Source organism: Heptranchias perlo, chromosome 1, assembly GCF_035084215.1.
Source record: "Heptranchias perlo isolate sHepPer1 chromosome 1, sHepPer1.hap1, whole genome shotgun sequence".
In the NCBI taxonomy this organism is placed as follows: domain Eukaryota; kingdom Metazoa; phylum Chordata; class Chondrichthyes; order Hexanchiformes; family Hexanchidae; genus Heptranchias; species Heptranchias perlo.
In genome coordinates, this window is record NC_090325.1 from 24,248,725 (window position 1) to 24,273,211 (window position 24,487).

Consider the following 24,487-nt stretch of genomic DNA (forward strand, 5'->3'; position numbering starts at 1 on the left):
GCTGGTTGATTTTTCTCTAATAGCGGTAATCAGTGCTGAGGTAAAATCTTGTACAGGACTTCCAAATTAATCCAATTTCTGGGTTGCTTTAAAAGCCAAGCTGTGTGAGGTCTTTCCATAACTCAAACTGCCAGATCTCAGCAACAATCATGATAGCATGACAATATTTTCTTGACCAAAATGCTCGCATCATTAAACAAATAATAGTGTTATGCATCCTGGTCGAGACCACATTGATTATCTTTTTTTGGAACTATTAGATCTTACCATTTTCTTCTTCAGCAGGAGTGGAAATTTGGACAGTTCAGAAGTCTAGGATCTGCATTTTTGAGGGGGCGAGGTGGAATATGGGAGTTCAGGATCATAATAACGTTAATTATAGAGCTCATGAGACCTATGAAATGCTGCTGTGCTAGCTTTCTGCCACGAGAGAAAGTGAGAACTAGAGTTATGTAATACCTCATGAGCCCCCTAAGGCAGAAACCCAGTGTTGTGGCTCCAACTTGCATTTATGTAGCACCTTTAACATAGTAAAACGTTCCAAGGTGCTTCACAGAGAAATTTGACACCGAGCCAAATAAGGAGATGTTAGGAAAGGTGACCAAAAGCTTAGTCAAAGAGGTAGGTTTAAGGAGCGTCTTAAAGAAGCAGAGAGAGGTAGAGAGGCGGAGAGGTTTAGGGAGGGAATTCCAGAGCTTAGGGCCTAGGCAGCTGAAGGCACAGCCGCCAATGGTGCAGCGATTAAAATAGAGGACGCTCAAGTTGGCAGAATTGAAGGAACACAGAGAACTTGGAGGGATGTGAGGCTGGAGGAGGTTACATAGATAGGGAGGGGCGAGGCGAGGCCATGGAGGTATTTGAAAACAAGGATGAGAATTTTAAAATCGAGGCGTTCCCAGACCGGGAGCCAATGTAGGTTAGTGAGCACAGGGGTGATGGGTGAATGGACTTGGTGCGAGTTAGGGCAGCAGAGTTTTGAATGAGCTCAAGTTACAAGGCGACTTTGGTACAATGCTTGGTTTGGCAATGTTTAGTTCTGGCTCTCAAACGTATTTTTGAATCCTGGTAACAACAGCTATGTTTGAAATAATTCAAATAGTTCATGGCAATCTCATTGGTACGGCATTTCATCACATGTCTCTGAAACATCTCCAGATGCTTCACCTATAGTGAATGCAGTGACTGTTATGTAGGCATGCAGCAAGATCTCACAAACAGCAATGAGATGGAAGACCAGTTTGTTTTTAGTAGTGTTAGTTGAGGAAGAAATGTTGGCCAGGCTTTGAGTGGACTTCTATTTGGATCATAAACGTAAGTCAAGGTTTCACAATGCATTGATGATCAGTTTGCACTTAGTTCAGTTTCAATCATTACACTCCGAAATATATGTACTTGCATTAGAAAGGATACAGGAAAAAACAAGACTAATTTCAAATGTAATGGGGATGAACTATGAGGAAGATTTCAAGAAGCTTAAATTTTACACTCTAGACGGGGTACCCCATCAAAATTTATAAAATCGTAAATAGATAAGGCAAAACCAGATTATTATTGTAAAGTATGCCAAGAAGGTAGAAGCAGAAGACATAAATGGATTTTAGCAAAAAGTAAATTTAGAACACATATGCCAGGAAAAAAATTCTTAACTCAAAGGAAAATATGGTTTGAATATGGTTCTATCATCTCTACTAAATATCATTGTGATGCCTCGAAGTGTTTCACAGCCAATGACGTACTTTTGAAGTGTAGTCACTGTTGTAACATAGGCAAACACAGCAGCCAATTTTCACACAGCAAGATCCCACAAACAGCAATGAAATAAATGACCAGGTAATCTGTTTTAGTGGTGTTGGACAAGAAATAAATGTTGGCCAAGACACTGGGAGAACTCACCTGCTCTTCTTCAAATAATGCCATGGGGTCATTTATATCCACCCACCTTAAAGGCCAGCCCAGGCCTCAGTTTAATGTCTCATGTGAAAGACAGCATCTCCAACAGTGCAGCACTCCTTCAGTACTGCACTGAAGTATCGGCCTAGATTTTGTGCTCAAGCCTCTGGAGTAGGGCTTGAACCCACAACCTTCTGAGGCAAAAGTGTTACCACTGAGCCAAAGCTGAGAATCAGGGGGAGAAAGCATAGCTCCCAGAAAGTGTTACTGACTTTGTATATCGCTTTGGTCAAGCCCACCTGGAATATTGTGTACAACCATGGCTGGCATTCTATCATAGAGACATCTTGGCTTTGAACACATACAACAAATTGACACCTGAGCCTGGAGGAGAGGCTACAAAAACTGGGAATGTTTGTGGTTAAGAAGAGAAAGCTTAGGGGGATCTTAATGAAGTATTTGGGATCCTAAGAAGTAGTCAGACACTTAATCTTATCAATGTGTTTGATGAAGTCACAACTCTGCAAAAAGAGGGCACAGACTCAAATTTAGAAAAGGAAAGGTAAATTTACAGTTCTGATTTAATTACTTTACATAGAGGATGGTGAATGCATGGAATGTATTTTGCGGGGAGGCCCTGAAGATGGATTATGTCAGTAAATTGAAGAGGAAATTGGATGGATTTTTAGTGAGGGAAGCTATTATATCTTTGTTTTCAAAACCCTCCATGGCCTCGCCCCTCCCTATCTCTGTAACCTCCTCCAGCCTTACAACCCTCCAAGAGCTCTGCGCTCCTCCAATTCTTGCCTCTTGCGCATCCCTGATTTTAATCGCTCCACCAATGGCGGCCATGCCTTCAGCTGCCTAGACCCTAAACTCTGGAATTCCCTCCCTGAATCTCTCCGCTTCTCTATCCCTCTCTCTGCTCCTTTTAAGACGCTCCTTAAAACCTATCTCGGTGACCCGTCACCTGTCCTTATATCTCCTTGTTTGATAAACGCTCCTGTGAAGTGCCTTGGGACGTTTTACTACGTTAAAGGCACTATATAAATGCAAGTTGGTATTGTTGTTGAGGGAAGCTATTAATGAGTATGAGATATAGAGTGTTGCATGATTTTCTTGATTTTGGGACAATCCTGATCGATCCTAATGGTCTTTTTCAGTACTGTATGATTATAAATATATCTGAGACTCCATTTCAAGTATTTTGTCTAACCTCCCATCAATGAGAAATGTAGGTTAGAGAGTATAAACAAACAAAGAAGGGACCATGGAAGTAATCATGTTTATGCGAGAAATGTAAAGTATAAGAGAGGCAAAAGAGGGGATTTTACTCCGAAACTTTGCAAATTTTGTTTATTCCAGTGGCAGTTGCTGTTTTGTTATGAAAAATAGCCTCTTTGTTTCTTAGTGTAAAAAAACCCCATCTCAATTCACTTCAGTCTGTGGTACTCTTTGCTGGCCTTGGCAGTACTGTACCCTATGAAATTCCTCACTGTCTTGTTCGAAGACAAATGAGCCAGGGACAGATGTGGGAGCCTTGGCGTATAATTAATTTCCTTGCCCTTCCTCCGACTGTGAAATCTCGCTGTTTTAAGCACGTGGCTTATACTCCTTATAACCTTTCTAAATGCGAGCCCAACTCGCCTATCAGCACACATAGCTCGGTGACATGTTCCATTGCTGTGAGTATGGCAGTGGCAAAACATGGTCAGCACAATCAGCAACAATTTCTTGTTCTGTGTCACACTCAGTACGTTCAGATACTGGTGATTCATCTGCTTCACTTTCATTCTGGCTTTACTCAAGCCACTGTCAAATCTTCGCAATGGAAATGAGCTTCACATTCGCTTAAACTTGCACACCCATATCACGTAAATAAAGCACCCTAGAGAATCAAAATGTTTGCATGTAACATTGGCATCACTATTTCTTTTACCTCAGATCAACAAAGAGGTAAGGTTTCTCTTTTGTCTAGAAAGAACAGAGGCAATTTCTCCTATGGTATCAAGTGATTTTTTTTTAGGTGAAATCAATGGAGAATATTTAAGTGTGATTTAAATGCAATAATAATACACTGACATGAGATACTATCTGCATGTGACCGCAGTGGTAAGTTTTCCACTGTGCAGGAGGTGTAACAAAATCTGCTGCCCATTCTTTTTAAAGGCATTTACACTGTCGCTACACAAAGAGGAATTCTCCCCCCGGTGACAGCTATTTTATTCCTCCATCTTCACAACTGCTAATCTGTGTGTTAAGTCAACTGTGATTGGGAGTGTTGTGCATTTTAAGACATTAGTACCTAGAGCCAAGGGAAAAGTTGGCAAAAGGTATCTGGCAAAAAAAAGACAGTCCAAACAGGAAAAATGACATGAAACTGGGAAATGTAGTAAACATTGAGGAGGATAGTAACAGACTTCAGAAGGACATAATCAGACTGGTGAAATGGACACACAGATGGCTGTTGAAATTTAATGCAGAGAAGTGTGAAGTGATACATTTTGGTAGGAAGAATGAGGAGAGGCAATATAAACTAAATGGTACAATTTTAAAGGGGGTGCAGGAACAGAGAGACCTGGGGCTGAACATGCACAAATCTTTGAAGGTGGCAGGACAAGTTGAGAAGGCAGTTAAAAAAGCATGTGGGATCCTGGAGATAGGTCCTGGTATTTATGGGGATCCGGGGAAGAAGCGGTGGGAAGGGTGGGGGGGGGAACGGATTTGTAGCAGCCGGGAAATATTTCAGATGGTTGCGAATTTAACTGCAGGACCGCATTTGAATTTTTATTCTCCATTTCCCGGCTGGCAGCCAGCCAGATTGAGAGGCTGGCTGACTGTTGGGCAAAAAGGCCTATGCTATCAGGCCGCTGCTGGGGACCGGAGAGGAGGGAGGGAGAGATCGCCGGGTGGGGGGGGGGCGGGGGGAGGAAAGAAATTGCGGGGTGGGAGGAAAGACATCGCGAGGTGGTTGGGGGAGGAAAGAGATCACGAGGTGGGGGGGTGGGGAAGAGATCGCAGGGTGGGGGGGGAGCTGGAAGAGATTGCGGGGTTGGGGGAGATCGCGGGGAGGGCTTCGGATCGTGGGTCGTCCTGGAGGGGGGGGCATTGAATCACGGAGGAGTGGGGGTTAGCGGATCGGGCGGGGGAGGGAGGGCGGTCAGCCATTCCCAGAGAGGGAAGCCGAGTTTGGCAGGTTTACCTGGGGGGCCCAGGGGGGAAGCACTCCTGCTCCTCCTGGCCCACAAGCAGTGCTGGAAAAGCACTTACCTGCTGGATTCGGCAGTTCTCGCCTCACTTTAGCTGCTGGGTTTCCCGAGCCCTGGGAAACTCGGCCCGCAGCTGTTAAATCTGAAAGGCTGCTATAATCTGAGGTACGGAGCCTCATTAACATATTTAAATTACTGATCCGCCTCTCGAGAGCAGGTTACTCGCCTGCTCCCCAATCCTCCCCAGTTAAACTGGACGCAGGCATGTTCGTGGTAGCTTGGGGTTGTGTTTCAGATTTTTAAGAATTTAACTCCCCCCACCCACCCTCTCCCTCTGCCCATCCTGGGGGGTTAAAATCCCCCCCCACCACTACCATGCAGTACAAAAGCAAGGAAGTTATGCTAAACTTTAAAAATCACTGGTTCGGCCCCAGCTGGAATATTGTGTCGAATTCTGGGCTCCACACTTTAGGATGTCTGGGCTTTGGAGAGGATGCAGAGGAGATTTACTAGAATGCTACCAGGGATTTAGGACTTGGGTTCGGCGGAGAGACTGAAGAAGCTGGGGTCTGTCTCCTTAGAGCAGAGAAGGTTAAGGGGAGATATAATAGAGGTGTTCAATATCAGGAGAAACTGTTTCCATTGGCAGAAGGGTTAGTTAACCAGATTTAAGGTAATTGGCAAAAGGAACCAGAGTCGAGATGAGGAGAGTTTTTTTTTACTCAGCGTGTTGTTATGATCTGGAATGCACTGCCTGAATGGATGGTGGAAGCAGATTCAATAACAGCTTTCAAAAGGGAATTGGATAAATACTTGCGGGGAAGAATTTGCAAGGCTATGGGAAAAGGGCAGGGGAATGGGACTAATTGGACAGCTCTTTCAAAGAGCTGGCACAGGCACGATGGGCCGAATGGCCTCCTTCTGTGCTGTATCATTCTATGATTCTAAAGAGATGCTGTGTGTTTGGACTATCAATGTGCTCTGCAGTGTAGCCACTTAATTAAAGACAAAGGAAACGCTGGGACAGATATGCTCCACAAAGATTCTTGAAGATGTGAGGCTGTGTATTATCTCCAAATCCACCCCTTATCACTGGCCCACCGTGGTTACAGTATATAGATCTGCAAGATGTAATAGAGCAACTCACCAAGGTTACATTGACAGCAACTCTCAGTGCCACAACATCTACTATTGAGAAGGACAAGAGTAGCAATGTCATGGGAACACCATCACCTCCAGGTTTCCCTCCAAGTCACATACCATCCTGAATTGAACATACACCGCCATTCCTTCATCGTTACTGGGTCAAAATCCTTATATTCCCTACCTATCACCACTGTGGGAGCCCCATCATCACAAGGACTGCAGCGGTTCAAGGAGCAGGCCCACCATCACCTTCTTAGGGCAACTAGGGGTGGGCAACAAATGCCGGCCCTGCCAATATTGCCCACATTCCAAGAATAAATTTAAAAAACAGAGACATAGGGGTTCAGATACACAGATCTTTAAAAGTGGGAGGACAAGTTGATAAAACGGGGAGTGTCTCGAAGCCCCTATCTGCACTTTCCTTCAGGCTTTGTAACCCAAAGGAGATGCTGCACCCCGGAGTCAAGATGGCAACATTCTGAGCTTCCATCAAAGCTGTCAGAGCTGTCACCAGAGGCTCTGTGGCTGTGGGTCCTCCTGCAGTGCTCATGGAGCTGACCACTCACGCCACCTTTGACTGCATGATCAATGCCACATGTGAAGACATCCCACAAATTGGAACTGGACTCCTCCCTGCTCTCCGACATTGTGCACAAGCTCTCTGGCAGGCAGCCCAGTGCATTTAGAAGGTCCGTGTGGTTATGTATGGTGGGCCCCCGATGTCTCCATCTGCAATCTGTGCAACAAGTTTAGGATGTGAGCTCGCCCTCCGGTGAGCTGCTTCCTGGACTGTCCTATCCCCCTTTCCACTGCAGACTCGTGCTGGGTGAATCTCCACCTGTAGACCTCTCTAGCTTACTCTCTGAACTATGCGCAGTGCCAGTATCTGAGCTGGTATCTGCAAGTGTAGGGTCGAGTGACGCTTCCTGATCAGCAGTGCTGCCCTCTTCTTCTTCTTCTTCCTCTTCTCCCTGAGGGCTGCTTGCATCTTCTGAAGTTGAAATGTAAGGATGGGCGATGAGTTAGCAGTTAGTGACATGTTATGCAGAGACAGATGAGTGGCTTCTGAAAGCAGCTGCAATCTGTCATGCATCACGTGTAGGGGTGAGATTTAAGTGAGAAGCGAAGGAGGGGAAGATGATTTAAAACCCTGCCAGACTTGTCCTTCAGCCTCACCAGATGCCACGGTCCTGACACGTCCCCTGCCCACGATGTCCATAACCTGCTCTTCGAGTGGGGACAGCACATGGATGAAGTGTGTCCCTTCTTCCTGTGGCTGCCTGCTCCCAGTTATTGTGTGCGAGCTTTACCCTGCAAGAAAGATGAAAGAGTGTCAGTGTTAGAGCAGTGAGAAGTTTTGAGGACATGCATGTCAGGGTAGAATAGAGTCGCTGGTGTGTGAAAGATGGCAGAGGTGTGAGAAGGTGAAGGAAGTAAAGGTGAAGAAAAGTAACAGGTGCCGAGTGTGACATTAGGAGCAGAAGGAGGTGGAGTGAAGTGTGCTGCAGTGATTGGAGGGGAATCGAGTGAGAGCTGGATGGTGAATGCTGGGGCAACAGGTAGTGCAAGGCTAATCATAATGTAATGAGAGGTATGAGTCAGGAGGCTTACCTTAGTTATCCTCGTGAGGTCATTGAACTTTTCCTTGCATTGCAGTCATGTCCTGGGAGTGATATGCCTCACACTGATGCCCCCTCTACCCATTCATATCAGGTAGCTTGCCTGCAAATTTTCCTGCCACCTGGTGGATAGAAGATGCCCCATCTCCTGTCGACCTCCTCCACTAAAATCTCCAAAGCAGTGTCCGAATGCCAGCGTGCCCTCGCAAGCTTCTCCTGCGCATGCCATTGCCCACATATAGATGCCTGCAGCCAAAGTGCACCACCCCATTAAGAGGCGCAGGCTGCCTTTAAATTGCACCAAGAACGCGCAAAATTTGTGTCCTCCATCAGGCGAGCTGCCAGTTAACAGCGCGGGTAGTACTGACAGCCCCCACCCCCCGTTTTATTTTAATAAGTTGGATGGATTTAGGGTGTGCTTTGTGGCCACGTGATATGGTGTGCAAGTGTTTTCATGCCTTTCTGAGCCCAGAAAAGTGCTGGAAGCAACCTCTTACCCCAGAATGCTCTACATGAATACAATAGAAACATAGAAAATAGGAGCAAGAATAGGCCATTCGGCCCTTCGGACCTGCTCCGCCATTCAAAATGATCATGGCTGATTGTCTAACTCAGTACCCTGTTCCCGCTTTTTCCCCATATCCCTTGATCCCTTTAGCATTAAGAAATATATCTATCTCCTTCTTGAATACATCTAATGACTTGGCCTCTACTGCCTTCTGTGGTAGAGAATTCCACAGGTTCACCACCCTCTGAGTGAAGTAATGTCTCCTCATCTTGGTTCTAAATGGCATACCCCGTATCCTGAGACTGTGACCCCTGGTTCTGGACTCCCAGCCATCGGGAACATCCTCCCTGCACCCAATGGTGGGAACAGAATTTATAATAGATTTTAAGAGGGATGTGGATAAATATTTGAAGAACAAAAATTTGAAGAGTTTTGGGGCAAGGATAGGGGAATAGCTTTAAATGGGTAGTCCTTTCAGAGAGCCAGCACAGGCACGATTGGCTGAATGGCCTCCCTCTGTGCTATAAGATTCTATGATTCCACTATCAACATAATCACTTAACAAATACTGTCTTGGAAATCTTAATAGTGTTTCCCACAGATGCCAGTCATAAATTTGAACCCTGGAATAGCTCTGTCTCCCATGCCAATACCTCAGATGTAAGCAATTACACTAGCCCCAGCTCTCACCCTGATACCTCAAATGGCAGCAGTGACCCGTCATGTCATTCAGATGGCTCAGCAGAACTGCCAGCAACAAGAGGCAGTGTGCAGTCTAATAGATCCAGGCTTCAATCATCTGTAGGGACTGAGGGGACACACCCCACAGAATCAATGGAAGAACACGAGAAGCATTTTGCTTTCACTCACACTGGCCTGTCTCAGTTGATTAATAGTTTGACAATTGGTTTTAACATGCTGGCTAGTGGATTTGCTAATGTGCAAAAGTTAGACACAATGCTGGGCAGCGTCTTCCGGCATGTTACTATAGTGACGGATGGACTGCGAAAAAACAAATCTTCCCAATTGGTTATGCCAGCTGGGCAAGGTAGTGTGGCCCATGGAACCACTCTGGATGTGGTTCCAGGATCTTCTGGTCCAGGATTGCTCTCTTCACAAACAGAGATCACATCTTAAGTAACCATCCCAGTGTTCAGAACACAGGTTCAATATCAGTGATATTTATATAGCGCCTTTTATGACCTCAGGACATCCCAAACTGCTTCAGAGCCAATGAAGTACTTTTGAAGTGTAGTCACTGTTGGCGGCAGCCAATTTGTACACAGCAAGATCCCACAAAGAGCAATGAAATAATGACCAGAAAATCTGTTTTTAGTGATGTCAACCACTGACATCATCAACAAGTTGTCCTGATGTCCAGAAAAAGCAACTTTGAAATGCAATTTTTGCACCTTAACAAAAGAAATAAAAAGCATATAGATGCTTTCTGGACCCTGTGACAGAATAAAAATTTGTTTGACCTGATTTGTCTTTGTCCAGTGTTTTTTTTAAGTCTGTCTAAATTCCACATTCATACGGCGACAGCTTACCAACTAAAGTGTGGTTAGAGTGCACATAGACTGGTTCATACATCACTCCAAATAGGTTTTAGTAACAGTATGGGAGGAATGTCATATGATTGCTGTTGGCTTGTAAGGGGAAGAAAAATCATCAGGCAATAACTGGACTAAATGCAACTTAGGAATTACTTTACTGCTTCCCCAACCTCTTTTTAGGAAGGTGCTAAAACCTATCTTGAACAATTAACCCACAATATGAAAGAAAGAACATGCATTTATATAGCGCCTTTTATGACCTCAGGATATCCCAAAGTGCTCCAGAGCCAATGAAGTACTTTTGAAGTGTAGTCACTGTTGACGGCAACCAACTTGCACACAGCAAGATCCCACAAACAGTAACGAGATAATGACCAGAAAATCTGTTTTTAGTGATGTTGGTTGAGGGATAAATATTAGCCAGAACACCGGGGAGAACAAAAGGGCAGACGGGGTCTCGGTTTAATGTCTCATCCAAAAGTGGATCTCATCCTGAAGTGTCAGCCTAGATTTTGTGCTCAAGTCTCTGGAGTGGGACTTGAACCTTCTGGCTCAGAGGCAAGATTGCTACCACTAAGTCAAGGCTGACATGTGTAGGAATAATTTGATCCTGCTTTACACACAAAAGGAAAATTGTTCCCAACGTCTCCTAATCCATTTTTCTTTGGTCGCTGATTCAAGTGAATAAGTTGTATACAGATATTTATTTTGCTCACATCAGTGATTGGGTGAATATATACCATAGATAGTACTAGAAAGGAGGCCTGAAATTCTAGGGTCCCTGTTCCACTGCTTACCAGGGCGGGACTCCAGCTGATACGGTGCCCCGGAATTGACCCCATCTCAAATTGTGGAGCCGGGGGGTCATTTAGATAGTTGGGGTGCATGTCCCTTGCCTGTAGAAGCTGAAAGAGGTGCCCATGCCAAATGCCCACCCTGCTGCTCAGATTGTGGAGGGGGGGGAGGGAGAGATCCCAAAGCCCATAATGATGGCAGATAAAAATAAAGATTATATGATCCCTGTGGGATCGATTAATTTTGACCCCTAACATTTTGGGGACCTTTACTAGGTCCACAGTGGAACCCAAGTGTGCTCTCAGCTTGGACCTATTGGGTGGTGAACTGGATGGAATGCCCAGAGGGCCCGACACAAGTGCCCTTGGGGGATGGCAGGCGGAAGACTTGCTTGCCCCCCTGGCAATCATGATTTCTCACGGTATTTACATGGGGCAGATACCCAGCAGATTTGGGTTTCACTTCGAATTCCTGCCCCACATAAACCCATTTGAAATAAATGAGTTAATGCCTGTGTTAAAACAGCAGAACGAGGGGCGTCACTTGAACATGTTAAGTGTTCTGCCATAAATAAATATGTAATTTCTGGGCTTAGTACTTTTCCTCTGAAGGAGAAAACTCAGCTCTATCTTACTTGTTCAACATCTATATCTAAGCAGAATATTACCTGTACTCTATGGGTGTCACTTTACAGATTACAAAGCATTCTTCAGATAGCAGCTTTGCTTGTTTGCCTCTCTCACACAAAAGGTTTGGGGGTGGAGGGGAGTGGGAGATCCTTCAGTTCTTGTACAATCTCCCCCAGCCTCAGGAACGAACTGACTCAGCCTTTGGGTTCAACCTCTGATCTGGTGTCAAGTGATGTTGAGCGACCAGACTGAATCAGTTACCAACTGCAACTCAAACGATCACCTCCACGGATTCAAGTCTTTGATCCTGTCAAAGCAACTGGCTTGATTTAGGAACAAGTATTGACCCAGGTCAGCTTAGATACTGAGTCCCAGCTGAGCATGACTTATAACTCAGCGTTGCTCCACTGGCATCACCGCTCATCCTGTAAAAGAAAGAGTGGGACATAGGTTGAGGAATCCTCTTTGGGAAATTTCCTTAAAGATTCTTTTACTTACACATCCTCAACTATCGAAAGATGTCTCAGACTCTAACCAGCTTTGTTAAAGTGGTTGTAATCCAGACAGGACTGCCCAGTATGGCTTTGCTTTTTGTATCACCAGCTACCTTGGTCAATGCAAAGGCAGCTTTGGCACTGCCCAACGGAAGATCCTGTGACTCTTGTGGAGTTACCTAGTTAGAACCTTTCTCCTCAGGAACAGTCTGATTTCCTCTTATTATCTAACAGTAAGTACAGCAGGGAAGGTTAAGGGGAGGTTTAATAGAGGTGTTCAAAATTCTGAGGGGTTTTGATACAGTAGATACAGAGAAACTGTTTCCACTGGCAGGAGGGTCGGTAACCAGAGGACACAGATTTAAGATAATTGGCAAAAAAAGCCAGAGGGCAGATGAGAATTTTTCTTATGCAGCAAGGTGTTATGATCTGGAATGCACTGCCTGTAAGAGTGGTGGAAGCAGATTCAATAGTAACTTTCAAAAGGGAATTGGATAAATACTTGAAAAGGAGAAGTTTGCAGGGCTATGGGGCAAGAGCAGGGGAGCGGGATTAATTGGATAACTCTCTGCTTTTCACATAATGTCACGGAGGCCCCAATAATATTCAGGCCTTCTGGCGAAACCCCACTTATTCCAGCAGGAGTTCAGATGAAGGTCCAGGAAATAGGCCGGGACCTGGATACGCTGGGTCCTGGTCTTTGCTAGCCTTTTCCAGAAGGCCTTGCCTGGGGTGGAAACTCCATCTGACCCAAACACGGTTCTTTTTGTCAGAGGGGCAGGGTTGTGGGGGGGGGGGGGGGTGGGGGTGAAAGGTTGAAAATGGGAGTTCCTGCTTCCCCGGCCTCAATGTAAACTGGTGTAAGCATGGAGGCCAGTACACCCAGGTTGATGAGGTGTACCTGCATCCTGAAGGGTGCTGGTGGTGGTGGGGAGGGGGAGGGGGTTAGTCCAGGCTACAGAAGCAGCTTGGACCCCTGAAGAAAAGGTGAAGGTTTTTAACATTTTTATTGTCGTTCCCAGGGTATCTGCTGGGATTGCGTCCCGTGCAAATCCAGGGACATAATCTTTAGGACTTGAATTTCCTCCACCATATTCCTCCACAGAGCATATGCAAATCATTGAAATTCAGGCAGGGAGGCCTCCTGCCGCATCTCTGCCCCTTGCCTGGATTTTCCTCCCCCTGCCAGAGCAGGAAAGGCCACCAGCCTTCCATTCAATACCCACCATGTATAAATAAGGGTGGGCAGGCGGGGCTTGGAGACACTCCTGATTTTTCTGCTTTCTGCCACTGCCAGGAGATGGGTGGCTGATGCCCCTGGGTCTGTTGACACCTCTTTTGAAGGGAGATGACCCAGTAATGGGCACTGTCTCTCTGCTCAGGCATCAAAACCTATCTGTCTTGGGCCTCGGCTCCAACCAAGGCCTAAAAAAATAATAATACAGATCTTTGGAGTTCTGCTCCTCCCTTTAAATGTGCTCCTCTCTTCTAGTGCTCCTGCTATAGCATTGCCTGAATGTTCCTCATTGGCAGCAGGGGGCTCCCTCTAGGTAGTGGAGATCTAGGCAGTAGCTTGCTCTACATGAGTAATAAATCCCGATCCAAGAAGATGGTTTGGGGTCATGGGGGTTGTTGTGGTGGTGGTTGGAAGCTCCAGCCCGAGCCTCCTCCTACAGAGGTGGGAGATCCAGCCCCAAAAATCCACCCAAACTACTAGAACAGACAGACAGGGCCTTTATTAATGTCTCATCTGAAACATGGCACTTACGACAATGCAGCACTCCTTCAGTATCACACTAAAGTGTCTACCTAGATTATGTACTCAGGTTCCGGAATGGTGTTTTAACCCAAAAACTTTAATGTGGTAAAACGTCCCAAGGCGCTTCGCAGGGGCAATTTTCAAACAAAATTTGACACCGAGCCCATAAGGAGATATTAGGACAGGTGACCGAAAGCTTGGTCAAAGAGGCAGGTTTTAAGGAGCATCTTAAAGGAGGAGAGAGAGGTAGAGAGGTTTAGAGAGGGAATTCTACAACTTAGTGCCAAAGCAGCTGAAGGCAGGTCTGCCAATGGTGGAGCAATTAAAATCGGGGATGCGCAAGAGGCAAGAATTGGAGGAACAGAGAGCTCTTGGAGGGTTGTAGGGCTGGAGGAGGTTTTTTAGAGATAGGGAGGTGTGAGGCCATTGAGGGATTTGAACACAAAGGTGAGAATTTTAAATTCAATGCGTTGCTTAACTGGGAACCAATGTAGGTCAGCAAGAGACTTTGCCAGGCTGTAACAGCAGGTCTCAATTGTATCCATAATTCTTCCATTGAGTTGGCATGGAAAATATCACACAATGGACAAAGTGTGATATTCTTTAAGTGGAATTTTGATGGTTTTGTACATGGGGCAATATTGAAGGTGGCACATTTGTGAATGTAAAAACAATATTGCCCAAAGGGTACAAGAAGGAAATGGAACCTTAAATATCTAACTATCTCCCACTGTTTAGATGTCTCTCTCTTTGTACTATGTATCCACTACTTTGGCTAATGCTGTTCTGCACTTTACCCAACCAGTAAGAGATGCAGGAGAATAGCATTTTGCCCTCAAAATTGTCTCATTCCTATGGGGAAGTGCCTGGCCTCTGCTGGTTGTTTTCCTCCAGTGCTTGGCAGACTGGCAGTTCACTATGTGAGCAATCACAGGCACATACTCATGTCCTGACCTTCCGGTTTTGCAAGCCAATGGTACATCTACGCATCACTGGGCTATATCGGAACTGTGTTTATTTTAACCAGATACAAAACGTCATATTGAAGCTTTAAAGTAATTCATATGGAGTGCAAAACAACATTATAAAAAAGACAATTAATACTGTCTTCCAAGTTCTTTCTATTTTCACTGCAGTTTTACCATCATTATACCAAATTAGATCCAATGATTACTGAGTGAGATGCTCGGCTTAATGCCATTCTAATGAGAAGGTAGTTAAATTTCTTAGTTGAATGACTTAAAACAGATTAAACCGCTTCAAATAGGGATGATATCATTCAATGTGATTGTGGACAGCAAGGCCACTTTAATCTTATTGATAATACCACTTTTATAAAGTTTAGACAGTATGATGTCCACCTTAAGTCTTATTTCACAAAGTACATGTGTTAAAACCCAAGTGTGAAATTTATTCAACTTCCAGGCACTGTGTATTTTTAAATTCATGGTTGAAGCTGTAAAATAGGCATCCTATAATTTGTCTCCTTTTTTTTTTTGGTTGGTTCCCTATATACTCTTGAAAGAGCTGTTCATTTCTTCAGCTATTACCAATGTAAAACCTGTAAACAATTTAAGGGTTGATTTATGCTTTGTCGGCAACATTACGTTTAATGACAAAAACACAGGCACCCAAAGAAGACAGGAAGAATGTGTGGGACATCTGTTGTTGATTTTTGTCACTTGGTTTTAATTTTGTTTGTCTTTCTGTGCCCCCCCCCCCCCCCCCCCCACCTACCCCTCTTTCCCTTTTATCTTTTCTGGATGCCTGATGTGCCAGACCCGAAGCCCCCCAAAGCACCTGTGGCTACCTCTTCGAGCAGCAGCCTGCCTTGGCCTGTAATCATCGGAATCCCCGCTGGCGCCATCTTCATCTTCGGGACAATCCTGCTTTGGCTTTGCCAGACCAAAAAGAAGCCGTGCTCCACCCCGGCGGCGGCAGCGGCCGTGATCCACAGGCAGCAGCAGAGGGAACAGAGGCAGCAGGTTCTCGACAAGGAGTGCATCACACCGATAAACTACGAGGAGTACGTGGCTCAGCAGCAGCAGCAGCAGCAGCAGCAGCACCTGCTGGCTCAGGGGCCACCTCTGGTGCCGCCCATGGCCCCGAAAATGTACCCGAAGATCTACACAGACATCCACACTCACACGCACTCCCACGTCGAGGGCAAGGTCCACCAGCACCAGCACATCCACTATCAGTGCTAGCTCACGGCCTCGTGTTCCGCGCGGCATTTTCCAACAGGACCTCGGAAAGATCAAGCACTCTCTCGTCAGCCCGCACTGCCAGTAGACTGAAGGCTGGTTGGCAACGACCTTGCAAGGAATTGGGAGACGGAGTGGAAAATGGAGCTGGTCTGAAATTCCTGTGAAATGAGAATGTACTTGGAAGCAGAGAGACCTAGGTTACAGTGAATGATTCAAGGTGGTGTTTTAGAAGAGATACATACCAAAAGATTGACTTAAAGCGTAATTTTTTTTTAAAAACTGTAATAACTCAAATCATCTCACACTTCAATCCCAATTTAAAAACCTTATGAAATGCAACTAACTTTTGGCGCACAGTCCAACTAATTGAATCTTTGCCCCAGGTACTGAGCAATTACTTTGTATCCATAAATTATATTTAAAAAAATGTAAACTACTTGAGGTATATTTGAATACTGTGAGAACTAGTTGGCTTATGCAGTTAAATTCACTTGACACAAAGATACCTTATCTTCAACCACACCAAATAATATTTATATATTATATATATTTCAAAAATAATTACTATTTCCTGGAACCCACAAACGGGATGAAAAGATTATATTTGCGATCATACACACAAAAAACCTTGTGTTTGATAAAGGTTTCACCACTGGTTAGTGCCAAATTAAAGTCTTGACTATATGTTTTAAAGTAAGATGCTATCTACATTAAGTTCCTGGCTGACTTGATATTCGGAATTATATAGTCTGTGCTACTATATGAATTTCTGCTAGGCACGGAGGAGACTTCAAAAATGAAACCTGCAATATAATTATGTCTAGCCACTGCCATTACGAGGGAATGGAACAGCAGGACAATGCTTCAAATGTGAACTGACATAAACTGTAACGATGAAATATTTATTCACCCATGTAGCAGAAAAGCGGATACTGTACTGCTCAGTTTCATCGTCACCCGCTGAATAGACACTGGACAAGCTATTATATCAATGGAGGAAAAAAAAAGTCACCACAACAGCTCAGTCCCTCCAGGTGACCTGAATTTTGTGCCTGCTCTTACCTGCGATCACATCTTCCTGTTCTGTACAATCGCGTTTCAATGACGTTTTAGCAAATAGGACCTCAGTAGTGCCTATGTGGATTAGAGAGACGCTAACCACAGATATAAGCCTTTTTTTGTAAAACTATATAGATTTTAAACAGAAAGTCATGTATATTTAATTTATTTTGTTAAGTGAGAAAAAAAAGTGTATCATAGTTTCCTCTAAAACAGGCATTTCTATAAATATATTTGATCAAAGGCGAAACTGAATTGTTGCAAGAGTTCTTACCAAGTGGAAAACAAGAGATCCTACACGGCGTGCATTGGCTTATGTGGTCAATTGGTAAGTGCAGGGAGATCGTGTGTAATATTTTTATGCAAAGCCTTTTTAATTCAAAAACGACAAATCTGTAGTAATCTTTATATCGACAATCCTGTATAGTCTGCCCCATTGTTACCGCCAGCTTTTGTTTTGTATTTGACGTGTTTTGAACACATTTGTATATTTTTTCTAAACATTTTCAGAAAGAGCTATTTTATTAGGAAGATGATGTTATGGCATAAAGGACTAATGTCACTGCACTCCATGAGAAAAACAAATCTTAATATTATTTTCCTAGAATATTATCTAAGTGGCTTCTTGTCTTTTTTAATGGGAATTACAGACTCTTAAAAGATATTTAAACAAATTATTAATCAAACTAAATTGCTATAGAAAATTACTAGAAGCCTCAAGTGAGCTTATGAAACTGTAAAAACTAACAAGAAACTACTAAAACAATGCCAGATTTACAGCCTGTCATAATCACCTGTTTGTGCTAGTGAGTGTTCAATTGCTGTTATAAGTAGCACTTTATTGTAAAAGCTGAATTCAATCATTAAGTGCCATAGTGGGTTATTGTGATTGGGCACAGTGTTTTCAACCTTTTGGGTTGGGGGTCATTGCCCCTTGACCACCATTTCAAGGTTGGCACTCACCAGCCTGTGGTCATTCATGCCAAGGGTAGTGAGATATTGACAAAAAGAGCAAGAGAGACTCAAAACTGAGACAAATCTGGCAACAAGTGTAGGAAAAACACAACTGCGTCATGGAACAGAAGTTGGTGTGTGAAAAATCCCATATACCATTTAATCGGTCGACAACAGAGCCGATGCTTTTCTTGCCTGAACAGACTTGTCTGCTCTGTCAATCAAAACTATCTCTTTGATCAAATCATGCTATATAATAAAAAAAACTTTCTTTGATCCAATCCATTAAACTTATTTTAATAATAATATTGATTAAGAGGATAAATGGATCTTTTCTGTGTTTTCCTTAATAGTATCTCCCTTCAAAAAAGAAATTGCCTGCAGTTGAAGTTGATTCTAGTGATCTGTTAATAAAAAGTATTATCCAGCAATGAGAAAGCTTTGATAATTTGTTACATAAACAGTTACAACTGTAGAACATTCCTCAACCCGCATAGCAAAACAACACACATATACTAGTGCCATTGCCTCTTATTCTGAAAGACACTGATGTAAGCAAATTCTTAATCAGATCTAAGTCTTTGTAACTAGGTGTGTTATTTATGGCTGGTCGGTTGCCATGGTATCTATTAAATTAATATATTGAGCAAATATGTAATCAAAACAACTCCATTGCCTTATGGGGGAGAAGGCTTTAGATTTGTTAATTTGTAGAAGAGAAAACATATTCATATGCTTTGTGACAATGAAGTAACTTGAGAGGCTAGTTAGCTCATACGAGACTAGAAATGGAGCTTTGAAGGTCATCGTACCTTTCACAGTCTTTAAATGTGCATCAATAACAGCAGGATTGTGTGCATGTTGCAACTTAACATGGGCACACATGAAATCATCTAAGCATGTTGATTTTGTGACATATCTCTCATCTAATCTTTGAATGCTATCACCCCAAGTAATGTTCTAATCACAGTTTACAGCTTCTATTCTCAAGCTGATTCTCTTGACAAAGCGAAACTAAAATCATTCACTGGTAATGTTAAAGATGTTTAACAAAGGTGATTTTAGTTAAATAGTAATTCTGAAAAAAGTCAGTTCTGTAATCTGGCATTAAAGAACTTAAACCCAAGTCACTGAATTCTGCTTAAGGCAGAATTTATCCAGCTCTCTTCTTCCAGGCTTTACAATCTAAATTTTACAATCTAGCATCATGGTAGCACAGTTTTTGGAAGTCAATTATTTTGCATGTTATCATTAGGTATATATTTTATATAGGGTATGTGACTAGTATACACCTAACAAAATCTAATACAAAAAAATCAGAAGTCGAGAACCTTTCACTTAGCAGATCGGGTTACAATTGAGAGAACAAGTTTCTAAATACAGTGAATATGCACCCTTTATCTAATTTAATGATCAATTAATCATTATTATCAGTCGGCTATCATAATGGTGCTAGTTTATAAAATTTGAAGATTTGTATTGGTTAATGAAGTCCTGTTTTACTTTGGACTCTGACACTTTGCAGGATCTGTTCTGTCTTTTTTTCCGGGCTCATCTATTTTCAATTTGTGTGCACATGTCTGCTGCTTCCAGCTATCTTACTATGGAAGATATGTTACTGATCACACTGCCAGTGTCAATACAATTATTAGGGAAAAAAATGTTTAAGACTTGAACCATTTTCATCTATTCAAAAGTACTCTAGAATGATCCTTTGAGGGGGAAAAAAAGCCTTTGGAAATCCTGCTAATTTAGTCTTTTCTTCAAGTTATTGTGAAAGTGAAGAGAAAAAATGTTAATCTTACATAAAAATCTCTAGTTTAAGCTCCTCTCACTGTCCAAGCTCAAACATGAAGAATTGCCACTTGCGTGGGATGCTAGCGTCCATGCAATCATATTCCACCACCTTCAGGAGAGGAGGAGAGAAAGTTGGAAACCAAACAAAAGCTTTCTGTTGCCATTGCTTTTATTGCTCTTCTGTTTGGTGCTTAGTCAACCAACTGGGGCTGACTTCAAGAACTCATTGCTCCCTTTCCCTGATCCAACTGCTGCTTTTACTCTTCGTGTCCTTCCATCTGTGCCAGTGAAGTAACTGATAATATTTCAGCTGGTATGGAAGATTTCTCACTCTTCACCTTCTGCCAGATCTGGGACTGCACCTTGGCTCAATCAAGCCTGTTATTCTGTTGTCTTCTTGTTATCGCATCTGGCATCTTGATCAATCTGAAGCATCTGGGCCAACTTTATTTCTTCTAACTTGGAACTACTGGAATGTCTGAATGCAACTGTTTTGAAGGGAAGCACCAACTATCAGCTACATCATTAAATAAATTTAAAACAGAAATAGACAGTTTCCTAGAAGTAAAGGGAATTAGGGGTTACGGGGAGCGGGCAGGAAATTGGACATGAAGCTGAGTTCGGATCGGTCAAGGTCCTGTGGGTGGCGGAGCGGGCCCAGGGGCTGAGTGGCCGGGTCCTGCTCCTACTTCTTGTGTTCTTTAGATTTGAGGTTAGGATCAGATCAGCCACGATCTTATTGAATAGCGGAGCAGGCTCGAGGGGCCGATTGGCCTACTCCTGCTCCTATTTCTTATGTTCTTATGTTCTTGCTGCCCCAATAGCCACTCCTACTAGTCCCTTTCCAAAGCCTTATATTTTTTATAAATCCTCCTTTCCACCACTCTTTCATCCTGATAGTACAGTTACTAATTGTCTTAAAGAGAAAGCTAACCTTTTTGGCTCACTTTTTTCTTCCAACTCTAATCTCAATGACCTTGGTAAAGAACCTTTCCCACTGCTCTCCATTGTTCCATCTGTTGGACAATTATAATTCATATCAATTTTTAACCCCTCCAGGTCTTTTGTATCCATCACTTTCTGGACTCCAATAAGACCTCTAGTCCTGATAGGAAGGAGACTCTCATCCTCAAAAACATAGCACTCTACCATAATATCTCTTTACTATCTCTTGGTTACAGTTCTCCTTTCCTTCTCCTTGAAGATTTCCTCATGCTCAGCCGATCCCTAAGAAAGGTGATTCCTCTTACCTTTCAAACTACTACCCTACTGCCCTTTCATTTGTCCTTTTGAATGTTATGGAAGCTGTTGTTAACTCTCAACTTATCCATCACCTTGAAAGTTCTAGCCTACTTCACTATCTCTATTACCATTTCTAGCTTGGCCATTCCACTACTGACCCTGTTGCCTATGTTATAAGCCTCTGGACATCATTCTTGGAACACTTTGGTGAACATCTGCTAAAACCTTTGGTGGGGTCTGGCACCATACATCTCTAAACAACATCATCATATGGCCTCCCACCAAATCCATGTCCATGGCTATCTAATTTCCTCTCAATCATACTATCTATTATAGTAGATGGTTCATTTATGAGAAATCATTGTGAAAATCCAGGGGCTTCCCAAAGTCATGTCTTCTCCCCATCTCTGTTTCTTCTTCCTATCAATGACCTTGTGCCTTCTATTCTTTTGTTGTTGATTTAACTTTATGTTCATCAACTTCCTTCAGCTCACATTGCCCCAGTGTTCACAAGCTCACAGTGCAATGGTTGAATCACTATACCTTTAATGAAGATTGCATTTCTTTCAAATCATTAAATGTACACTTTCTTCACCTCTCCCACAAGTCTATTGACATTCTTCATTTCACTCTCCCCCACATCTTCCCTGTTGCTAATACTTCCTCCAAGAAGGTTGATTTTCTTTTTCGTGCCAAAGATATATTTTTCCCTCAACAACTCTTAATAAAGCCAAAGTCCACCCAACACTTGAATGTTGCTTCCACCTGGGGAGAACATGCAACACACCTCTCACACCCTGGGCAGGAAATAGAAGAAAAGTTTGTCATCTGATAGGTGATCCCACTCTCATCTCTAGACTCTCTGTTTTATTAAAATGACCATGATCTGTGCTCCTTTGAACATTTACCTCTTTTTTCTTTTGAGCTTCAAATATGCTGTACTAAACACTCTTTTTCCTCTCTGCATCCCATTGTATTGAATCAAGACTCATTACACTCCAACTCTAACTCACTCTTTCCCAGGACCTCAAAATTGTGCGATTCCTTGTCTCTATCAGTCTTACCTTCCTCTTATAATCTCCAAGCTTTTATAACCAATGCATGGCATCCCCTAATCACTACTTACTGATTTACCTTTCCTCTGTTCTTTTTCAATCATGGTGATGTCCTCTACTTTGGAGTCAAACCCCAATATAGACACACAGAGAGGAATGAATAGGGTCAATGTAATATGTAATAATCATGTAAATATTTGAAGTCTGAATTTGTAAAAAAAAATACAATTTGGTATATATATATAATCATCCTGGACTTTCATCGAGGATTATAAAATTCACACATTTGCTTTCCTGAGAAGTCTGAATTAAGCCCTTGATTACCAGGTGTATGTATTAATTGAACATAACACCTCAACCTGTACAATCGAGAGTGTCACTCATAGCTCTCAGGAATGCAGTTACAAAAGGGGAAGCATATAGAAACAAGTTCTTGGATTAAACATTTCACTACAGCTGATCAAGTGCTAAGATAATGGACTGCAGCATCGCAAAATAATCATCCTTGAACAACATTAAACAAAACAAACATTTGAAGCCATGAAATCTACAAAGAAACTCCCTCATGACATATATATAAAGAGTATAAATATGCTCAGATTGAAGTTCCAAATATGATTGACTGTAGTAGAGGCACCAAATATGAGAGAATGGATTTCATTTTATGTCTTAATTGCCCAATGACATCCCAAAGCACTGCCTCGAGCTTTCGAAAATTTATTTCCATTAACAAAATGTAAATCCAAGGGCACAATAATTTTTTCAGGTTATGAAGTAAACCTAGCCAATAGTTTTGTTCTATAGTCTTCCTGTGCATGAGCGAGTTCATTTGGACACTGACCATTTTCTGTATAACCAATATATTTACATATTCATATATCGATATATAGTTTACACCCGGTCTACAGAAGCCTTACCATCCTCCTCCCAAAGAAAAATAAACACTTGCAACTTTATGTGTTCCAACTGTCAGCTCACTCTGGCAGCATATCATATGAGCTAAGTATTAATTAGTCCCGCTGTCAATGACATCATCTTTCTGTCAACGTTGACGTCCCTTAGTGTATAAAAAGGTACAAACCTACCAGAGCGGCCAGTCTTCTTGTATTAACTCTTCCAGTCCTCGGTTTGTTTTCTTGGGTTTTAACAAATCGACTGCATTTCAATCACATAATAATTCTGAGAAAATATAAAGTTTTCATCATTCATAATGTAAGAAAGAATTTAATAAACAATGCTTCATTCATTGTTGGTCTGTTGCAATTCATTCATTTCTTTCAACAAACAGCATGGCCTCGACTTTAACCCACCCCACTTGCCTGACCCTTTCCTGCCCGTCCTAAAAATCGAAATCCTGCCTCCAATCCGCCGTGTTCCCGGTCGCCATAATATTTAGGGCGGCGATTCGGACCCTGGACGAGGCCCCCATTAAAAGCAGGCAGGGGCCTACTTAAGATTCAAACGTTGCATCCCGATGATGTCAGCTGGTGAATCTGGCTGGTTGTCGGGCAGGACATCTGGGAAGTTTAATTCAAATCAGGCCCTGCTGTTAAGATCAGCGGGACCTCCTCGTCCCCAACCTGGCCGGGTGCACCGCCAACTACCGGGCTCCCCTGCACCCTCCCCCCCCCCCCTCCCCACCCCCCTAAAATCGAGGCTTGTGAATAGAGCTGTGTTGTTATTTGTTTGGGGGCGGGTGGGGTGACCATGGACAAGCTTAGTTCCTCAAGCAGCATATATTAGGAAACCATTCTGTCAATAAACTCCAATGATGAACATTTGCATGTTTGAAATACATATTGACTTTTAAACGCCCGGAACTTCTATCCAACAGGTTAAGCGTTAATGTAGATATTCCATAAAGAAACTTTTCCATTGGGAAAACATATGATACTCTTATGGTTCTGCAACACCCAGTGATGTTTTAGATTGATTTCCCAGATTTTGGAAATGATCCACGTAATTACAGTTAAGTCTCTCCCGGTTACATAACCTGAGCCCCATTGCTGACTGATAGAATTTTCCTATGAACTCACTGCAGCTGTCCTCTAGCATGTCAACTCAGAAATGGCATTTGTTTTATTTTCTCATTCCCAACTCTAATTTATAATTTCAGGCTTTTACAGTGGTCCCATAAACTTGGAGGGAAAAAGCAAGCACAATCAAATTGATAGATGCGAGAAACCCTGATACCTTGCTATGAGGAAATCTCTACTGTTGGTAATTTGAATAAGAACGTTGGTGTGAGCACAAAACAGGAGTCTCTGTTTGTAGTCACACTAACATTTTCTATAAAATGAACAATAGAAGGAACTTACATGTATGCGTCACTTTATAATATCCTGAGGATGTCCCAAAGAACTTCACCACCAATGGAGCACTTTTGAATTGTGCTCACTGTTGCGTAGACAATCTTGGCAGCCACTTTGCACACAAAAAGGTCCCAAAGAACAGGAAATTAGATGAATCACCAGTTAATAGGAGTAATTTTACTTGTCAAAGCAGGACCCTCGCCTGTCACCAGGCAGCACACATCAGAAATTCAGAAGACGCTGCCCTCAATTTTCC

The 24,487-nt window shown here is 42.9% G+C and overlaps 1 protein-coding gene across 4 annotated transcripts in view; it reads left to right on the forward strand.

The window, feature by feature from the left end:
• LOC137320704 (fibroblast growth factor receptor-like 1) overlaps positions 1–23,170 on the forward strand; it is a 293,983-nt gene extending 270,813 nt beyond the window's left edge. For all 4 annotated transcript variants that reach the window (XM_067982428.1, XM_067982402.1, XM_067982409.1 and 1 more), the window contains one exon: positions 15,385–23,170. In XM_067982428.1, the coding sequence (XP_067838529.1) occupies positions 15,385–15,812 (428 nt within the window). In that variant the 3' untranslated portion in view covers positions 15,813–23,170. The remainder of the gene's footprint in view (positions 1–15,384) is intronic.
• The last annotated feature ends 1,317 nt before the right edge of the window (positions 23,171–24,487 follow it).